The sequence below is a fragment of the Sorex fumeus genome, unplaced genomic scaffold (genome assembly GCF_029834395.1).
Source record: "Sorex fumeus unplaced genomic scaffold, SorFum_2.1 ptg000043l, whole genome shotgun sequence".
NCBI classification, from domain to species: domain Eukaryota; kingdom Metazoa; phylum Chordata; class Mammalia; order Eulipotyphla; family Soricidae; genus Sorex; species Sorex fumeus.
In genome coordinates, this window is record NW_026606100.1 from 29746463 (window position 1) to 29754902 (window position 8440).

Consider the following 8440-nt stretch of genomic DNA (forward strand, 5'->3'; position numbering starts at 1 on the left):
CCATTGGGGCTCGAGAGATGGTACAGTGGGTAAGGTGCTTGCCTTGCATACATTTGTCCAGAGTTCAATCCCTGGCGCCCCATATGGTCCCCTGAGTCCATCAGAAGTAATTCCTGAGAACCAGGAGTAACCCTTTAGCACTGCCACTGTGATAAGGTACCAAACAAACAAGCAATTTTTGTCCCTCATAACCCAAATGTTAACAATCTGTCAAGAGGGCAGGCTGGGGGTTGCGGGGTGGGGATGGGGGTATACTGGAGAGAAACTGGGAATATTGGTGGAGGGAGGTTGACATTGGTGGTGGAATTAGTGTTGCAATATTGTGACATTGGTGGTGGAATTAGTGTTGCAATATTGTATGTCTAAAACTCAACTCTGAATAACTTTGTAAATCCTGGTGCTTTAATTTCCCCATAGGCTCTGTAATGATGTCATTTCTTTCTATTTTACCTGAAGTAACACTGCATCATAACCTCGTATGCATCAGGAGCACATCATCAAAAATCAAAATGTGTATGTTGTATTAAGGTCACCTCTAAAAGAACAGTTCTATCCTTCACCACTCAACTGGCCCCCTTTGTCCCAATTGGCCCACTATGTGGGTAACCACTAATTGATTTTGCAGTCTACAGGTTAATTACTATTTTATTTGTTCATTTTCTCCATATATGATAGGTGAATTAATTAATACACTGTCTTCTTACATCTGGCCTTTTATCACTAAGCATAATGCCCTCTAGGTTCATTCATTTGGTTGCAAATGACAGTATTTCTTTTTTTTTTTCCTAATAGCAAATAGGGAGAGATAGTATAGTGGGTAAGGAGTCTGCCTACCACATGGCTAACCCGGTTTCAGTTTCCAGCATCCCACATGGTCCCCAGAGCCCACCATGTAACCCAAAACCAACAACAAGAAAAGCTGAATATTATTTGTGTCAATATATCACACTTTCCTTATCCACTTATCAGTTAATAGGCATTTAAGTTCTTTATAGGTCTTGGTTATTACAAACAATGCTACAATAACCTTCACAAGTCTTTTCTTAATATTGGGTATCTTGGATATGAGCAGACCCAGTCTCCGTGGTTTTAATATGGTTGTGAATAATTTGGGATAATGTGTCACAATGGAGACATTACTGGGCCCGCTCGAGCAAATCAATGAACAACGGGAGAACAGTGACAGTGACAGTGACAGATACAAGCTAGGTGTTGTCTAAATAAAACTACAGAGACCTGCCATTGTTGGGGTAGAGGGGAAGAGACCATTATGATAATGACAGAGGGAAGCGGTCACTCTGGATAAGGATAGCGTGTTGAAAGGAGGTAAAGAGGTATGCATGATACCGATACCCTACCAGTAACAGTACTGTAAACCACAGGGCCTTAAAGGGGGAAAAGATAAAGAAAACAGTGTCTGTCACAGAGGGAGGCTGGGGGATGGGAGGGAAGCTGGGGACACTGGTGATGGGATTGATACTGGAACATTGTATGCCTGGAATTTAATCACGAATAACTCTGTAACTTTTAAATTCATGGTGAATTTAATAAAAACAAATGTTTTAATAAAAAAATTAAAGCTTACAGTCCTATAATATGGCAGGTGCTACATTGTATCTTATCGGTTCTTCGACTGGGCTAAACCAGAATATCATATATATCTTTGCACACTGTAGGACCTTGGAGAAAAGAGGGGTCTGGGGGATCTGCCCATCATACCTGGTGACTCCAGCTTTTCCCACATGGAGTGTGAGTCTCCACTCAATTTTTGTCCTTTTGCTTCATGTTCTCTTCTGTTACTATTGTCGTTTGGAATGGGAACTAGCCTCTATCTAGCCTGATAATGCCCAAAGTCTGTTTGAAAGTTATTCCTGATCGAGACTGACCTGAGTCCAAGGAAGCTCAGGCTCCTTTCTCTGAGACCAAGGCACGGTGACTTCTCCCACTGGACTCTTTAAGAATCATACATTTATCTTAAAGCCACAGTGACCCTGGCAATTGTGATGTCATTTGAATCAATTCGAATTTGTGTGTGTGTGTGTGTGTGTGTGTGTTTTGCTAGTCTTACTGCCTCCAGGGGCACAGCACTTTCTTTTCCTCAGTTTAAGTTTGTCTTCCAAACTTTACAAAAGTAGGCCTTAGGTTTATTGGATAAACCTGTAATCTGATGATTTTCTCAGATTCTTTCTTTTTCCTTTTAGTTTTTTGGGGCCATATCTAGCCGTGCTCAGGGATCCTTCCCAGTAGACTCAGGGAACCAAATGGGGTGCTAGGGATCAAACCAGGGTCAGCAACATCTAAGGCAAGCACCTTTCCTGCTGTACCATTGCTCTAGCCCTGCCATTGCTTTTGAACAGTCAAGATCATTTCTCTGAGGTTCAGACCAGTAGCAGCATGAATCAATGGCTCAGCCCTTTGTATTGCTGAAGAGTAGTCCATGGCACGAATGTCCCACAATCTTTTTTAAGAGTCTCAAGTTTTAACAATAAAGTTAGCCAGGCATACCAGTTCTTTCAAACCACTCAACCTTTAAAGAATATTTGAACAATTACTCAATTGAACAGAGACGATAAAACCCAGCTCCCTGAAGCGCGGCTGCATTTGCGGCCGTGTGACATCTTATTATCTCATTCTTACTTTGGACAACCTGGCAGGCTACCGAATGTAACCTTCCCACACGGCAGAGTCTGGCAAACTCCCCATGGCGTACCCAATATGCCAAATACCAGTAACAATGATGGGTCTCATTCTCCTAACCCTGAAAGAGCCTTGAATATGGCACTTTTTAAAATCTCAGGGCTAGGGCGAAGGAGATGTTACTGGTGCCTGCTCGAGGCAATCGACAAACAACAGGATGATCGTGATTGTGACTCATTTGGTATGATTATAAAGAAATTTGCTTTTAACATCTGGGTACAACCTGAATAAAAATGTCTTCATTTCTCTGCAATAAAGGCCGAAGAGTGAAACTGCTAGGTCACATGGTCAGTGTGTGATTGGGCTCGTGCACAGGCTGTGTGTTGGATTTGATCCCCAGCACAACCTGGCGTCCCAAGCGCCACTGGGAGCAACCCCCAAGCACTGAGCCTGAAGTCCCTAAGCATTAAGCATCACCTGGTGTGTCGTCCCCCCTTAAATCCCAAGAAATAATAATTCTAGTTCCTTTTGTATGTGTATTTTTCTTTTGGTTTTTTTTTTGGGGGGGGGCATATCTGGCTGTGCTCAGAGCTTACTCCTAGCTCTGTGCTCAGGGAACCAAATGCAGTATTAGGGATCAAACCTGGGCCAGCCGTGTGCAAGGCAAATGCCTACCTGCTGGACTCTATCTCCCAGATCCACCCCCAAGCCCCTGTAAATTAACTTTGAATTCATTCTCACCTCAGAAGAAATGAGTTGCATTAATTCACTATATTCTGTGGGTTTTGTCTCTTCTAGGTCAGTGAACAATTTCCTCATGACTGGTCCAAAGGTAAGAAAAAAAATCCCTATAATTTACTTGGCTTTCACTAATTCTAGTTCGGCCAATTATGGTCCCGGTTGGTATCTTTTCATTATATCCACATCTTTGTGTGATTCTTTAGTGCTCTATATATCACAGATAGGTAAACCATGGCAGTGATTGGGTTAAGAACATACCCCAAATCACCAAGCAAATCCATATGAGAGTACTTGAATGTATGAATCTGAATTTATCACCAGAACTTCCGGGGTTCAGAAAAGTCAACAGCTTTTCCCAGTGTCTGTTATTTCGCAGTGCCAGGGATCGAACCCAGGGCCTCACCTAGGCAAGGCAAGTGCTCTACCACTGAGCTATGTCTGCTGTTGCACTGCTCCATCTTTAAAATGCCAGAATTGTGCTGAGTGACGGCTGAGTGACCTCAGAGGATATTTTCAGCTCCAAAACGTTCTTTTCTAATCTAGTAATGAAATGAGAAGCTGAAAGTTTGTGAAGTATGTAAGTTGGACTCATTTTTAGAGAGGCAGAATAACAAGTAAAGGCTGGTGGGATCTAATGTCTGATAAAATTTAATTTCAGAGTCAGAGAAATTGGAGTGCCTGATTTGCATGCGGGAGGTCTAGGTTTGATGCCCGCATTCCATGGTTCCCCGAGCAACATCAGGAGTCACCCCTGGACACTCAGTTGCTCCCAAACACCGCTAGGTGTGGCCCAAAACCAAACTTAAAATGAAAACACAACAGAGTTTTATTTCGTTTTACCACTTGGTGGTTTTGTTTCTGTTTGGTGGTGGTGGGGTGTGTGTGTGGGGGGGGGGGGGGGAACAAACCCAGCAATACTCAAGGCTTATGCCTGGCTCTGAGCTCAGGTGATGGCAATGACTGAACCTGGGGTTGGCCAGCAAGTGTCTTACCCACTGTACTATCTCTCCAGGCCCCATGGAAACTTGGGCAAACTGCTTTATTTTGTCTCTATGAACCTCAGGTCCCACACTACAAAGCAGTACCTAGTTCACAATATCTGTGAGCCCAAGTCCAACAGCACATTTAAAGTGCTTGCTCTTTGTTGGAGAGATGGGAGGGTGGGCAGGAAGAGAGGCACTTGACCACTGGAGGGCAAATGCCTTGGGAGGTAAGTGGCTGGGAGTCTGCATCTCCAGACTGCTGTCCCCGCAGGCTTACTTGATCTACTCCAGCAGCGTGGCAGCCGGGGCCCAGAGTGGTATCGAAGAATGCAAATACCAGTTTGCCTGGGACCGTTGGAATTGCCCCGAAAGGGCCCTGCAGCTGTCCAGTCATGGCGGCCTTCGCAGTGGTAAGGAAGGCCTCAGCCACGGCTCCCGGGACCCCCCTGGCCACAGGATAGAGCCCCGTTTTTAGGGACACCTCCCCTGGTTTCTACTCTCAGTCATCTTCCCCTCTGAACTGGGCTCTGTCCCTCTGGGAGGCTACCACCTAGACAGAAAGCTTCCCTGCTTTCTCCCCGACACCCACACCACCGCCTCACTCGCTGTTCCAATCCACCTTTTGGCTCCAGTGGTTAAAGGCTTCCTCAACCCTGTCCTCTCCCAAGGTAGGTAGGGAGCAAGTTAAGTGCCTCTGAGCCAGCTCCTACAAGTGGGAAGCGACCGGGAGAACAGAGTCCCAAAGAGCAGAAGAAGAGTGGCCAGGACAGTCAGTGAAAGATGCCCATCTCATTTGCCTTGCACGCGGCCGACCCGGGCTCAATTCCCAGCATCCCATATGGTCCCCTGAGCACCGCCAGGAGAAATTCCTGAGTGCATGAGCCAGCAGTAACCCCTGTGCTTTGCTGGGTGTGACCCAAAAAGAAAAAAGAAAAAAGAAAAGAAAAGTGCCCATCAGACTCCCTGGCCCTTGCCTCTCATACTTCAGTGGTCCAGAACGAAGTGGATTTGGTTTGTGCTTCATCTCCCCCACTTCTTCTTCAGGGCCTTTCCCACCTAGGTCCACACCGGACTATGACAGCACTAATCTAACCCCTCATTCCGCAATGGGTGAACAGGAAAGATAGGAGGGCAGAGAGAAACCCCCAAAGCAAGGCTGGTTTCTACTGGAAGAGGTTAGGTATTTCCTAAGGATGGGGACAGAGACGCCTGTCTCTGGGTGGGAAAAGAGGAGAGGGCCAGGGTATGAGAGGAAGGCAGCTGGTGAGGGTGTCCCCAGACAGCGGCTCTCCCACTAACATGTGATGTGCGGTTCCCGCCAGCCAATCGGGAGACAGCTTTTGTCCATGCCATCAGCTCTGCCGGAGTCATGTACACCTTGACCAGGAACTGCAGCCTTGGGGACTTTGACAACTGTGGCTGTGATGACTCCCGCAATGGACAACTGGGTGAGTGCTGTGTGTGCTGAGGGCATGGACAGTGAGGTGGGGGGTGGAGGGGTGGAGAGCGGGGGTGTGTGTGTGGAGGAAGTAGTTGAGTTCATTCAAACAACGGAAAGCTTGGGTTGGAGAAATAACACAGGGGTGAAGGCACATGCGGGACCTCATTTCCAACCCCAGCATCGCATATGGTCCCCTAGCACAGCAGGCGGGGGGAGGGGTCCTGCTGAGCACAGTCAGGCTGAAGCCCTGAGCACTGCTGACTATGGGCAAAACCAAAACACACACTCTCTTCCCCGCCCCCCAAAAAAAGAATGTAAAGCTTGGTTGTTAGGGCACAGCTCTGGATCTCGGACCACATATAAGGACCACATGGGAACGCAATCAGCAAGCAGGCAGTTTATTAAGCTAGCTAGCCAGGGTCATGCACACGCACACAGCGACGCCCAGGTCCCGTGTGAGAGGCCATACCCCAACCCAAGGTACAGGGGTTACTTATATAGGCCCAAGTCCGCCGTTACAGCAGATTTGAAGGTCACAATTTACGTAAGTGCCCGCTCCGGGCTTCAAGCGATATCCGGGTCTGAGGCCTTAGCCCAGACCCGTGACAGCCATCTGTTTCATAGCTCAGGGGTCCGTACATTCCTCCCAGAACAAGCAGAGAGTAGAGACCTGAGTGGAAACTTTACTATCTTCATTGTCCTTGGTCCAGTCCAAGGCTGTCCTGTCCTAACATGGTGAACAGTTATTTTATTCTTCTCAATCTAAGAAAATTGGGGGTTTGAGGGGGTAAAATTATCGGGGTTAAGGGGCTTGCCTCGCATGCAATCAACCCCGACCCTGATTCGATCCCCAGAACCTAGTAAGGCCTCCCCCTACTCCCAGCACTGCCGGGAGTGTGATCCCTGAGCACAGGGCTAGGAGAAAAATCAGCCATGGGAGTCAGTGTGAGCCCCAAGGGTGCAATGACAAACCAAACTACAGTGCAAGGTGGCCTGGAGCACCTCCTCCAGGATAGGGAAATCAGTGAGTCTCTCCACCTGCCTGCGGATTCCATCCTTCCAGTTAGCCCTTCCAGCTGAGGGGGGCAGCCCTTTCTTGCTGGCCCACACCTTCCCCTCTCCCATCTACCTGCTCCATCTTCCCAACTGGTCTCTGGTCTTGCTGAAGTCCTTCCACACTCTTTCTGCTGTGCTTGTTGTCTCTCCCGCCTAGAGCGTGGTCCCCTGCACGCCTTTAGCACCTAAGACTCATGCGCGCTAGCTCCCAGGCACGCGGGGGGGCGGGTCCACGCTTCATGACGTCACGGAGTCCCGCGCAGGCGATTGGCTGAGGCCACCGCGGGCCGTGCAAAAGGCGGCAAAGACCTCTGGGAGCCGGGGTGCTCGCTGACTCCTTCGCCACCCGGGATCCCCTCCTCACCCCTCACCACCCTAATCCAATTAGGGTGATGCACAGCCCGAGTGGCTCTGCATCTCCCGTGCAAACGATCTCCCTCCCCTCTCCCCCAGGGGGCCAAGGCTGGCTGTGGGGGGGCTGCAGCGACAACGTGGGTTTCGGAGAGGCGATTTCCAAGCAGTTCGTCGATGCTCTGGAGACTGGACAGGATGCCCGCGCGGCCATGAACCTGCACAACAACGAGGCTGGACGCAAAGTGAGTCCAGAAGTGAACGCCGGGGGTCGGGGGTGCTGCTTCCAGCCAGAAACAAGTGGCAAGTGTGAACAGCCCTTTGGGGGTTCCCGCACCCCAGGGTGGGAGAAATGAGGTGCCAACCGGTTCCCGCACCACAGGCGCCTAGGTGCAAGATGCTTCTCCCCTCCGTGTGTGCGTGCGTGTGCGTGTGTGTGCACGTGTGTGCGCGTGCTGCCTCCCTCCCTGTCTCCGCAGGCCGTGAAGGGCACCATGAAACGCACGTGCAAGTGCCACGGCGTGTCGGGCAGCTGCACCACGCAGACGTGCTGGCTGCAGCTGCCCGAGTTCCGCGAGGTGGGCGCGCACCTGAAGGAGAAGTACCACGTGGCGCTCAAGGTGGATCTGCTGCAGGGTGCGGGCAACAGCGCGGCGGGCCGCGGGGCCATCGCCGACACCTTCCGCTCCATCTCCACGCGGGAGCTGGTGCACTTGGAGGACTCCCCGGACTACTGCCTGGAGAACAAGACGCTCGGCCTGCTGGGCACCGAGGGCCGCGAGTGCCTGCGGCGCGGGCGCGCCCTGGGCCGCTGGGAGCGCCGCAGCTGCCGCCGGCTGTGCGGGGACTGCGGGCTGGCGGTGGAGGAGCGGCGCGCCGAGACCGTGTCCAGCTGCAACTGCAAGTTCCACTGGTGCTGCGCCGTGCGCTGCGAGCAGTGCCGCCGGCGTGTCACCAAGTACTTCTGCAGCCGCGAGGAGCGGCCGCGGGGCGGCGCGGCGCGCAAGGCCGCCAGGAATCCCTAAGCATCTCCCCGACCCCCGTTCCTCCCCGTCCGTGGCTTCATTTAGAGACCCCCAGCCCCAATACTAGAGGCACCTAGGGAATAGGGGCGCCCCCCGGAACTCCCGAGCCCGGTGATCCCCGCAGGGAAAAAAGCCGCCGCCGTCTGTCCTCAGAGCTCGCCCGTGAAGTGGCTGCTCAGCGCCTCTGCGCCCCCCTGGGCAGCGGG

General features: G+C 51.0%; 1 protein-coding gene across 1 annotated transcript; it reads left to right on the top strand.

Moving 5' to 3' along the window:
* The first annotated feature begins 3442 nt into the window (after positions 1-3442).
* Positions 3443-8240, top strand: WNT8B (Wnt family member 8B). Its single transcript, XM_056120966.1, has 5 exons — positions 3443-3469; positions 4633-4771; positions 5684-5809; positions 7312-7454; positions 7689-8240. Exons 1-5 carry the CDS (start codon positions 3455-3457, stop codon positions 8232-8234), a joined length of 969 nt encoding a protein of 322 aa, XP_055976941.1. The 5' UTR covers positions 3443-3454; the 3' UTR covers positions 8235-8240.
* The last annotated feature ends 200 nt before the right edge of the window (positions 8241-8440 follow it).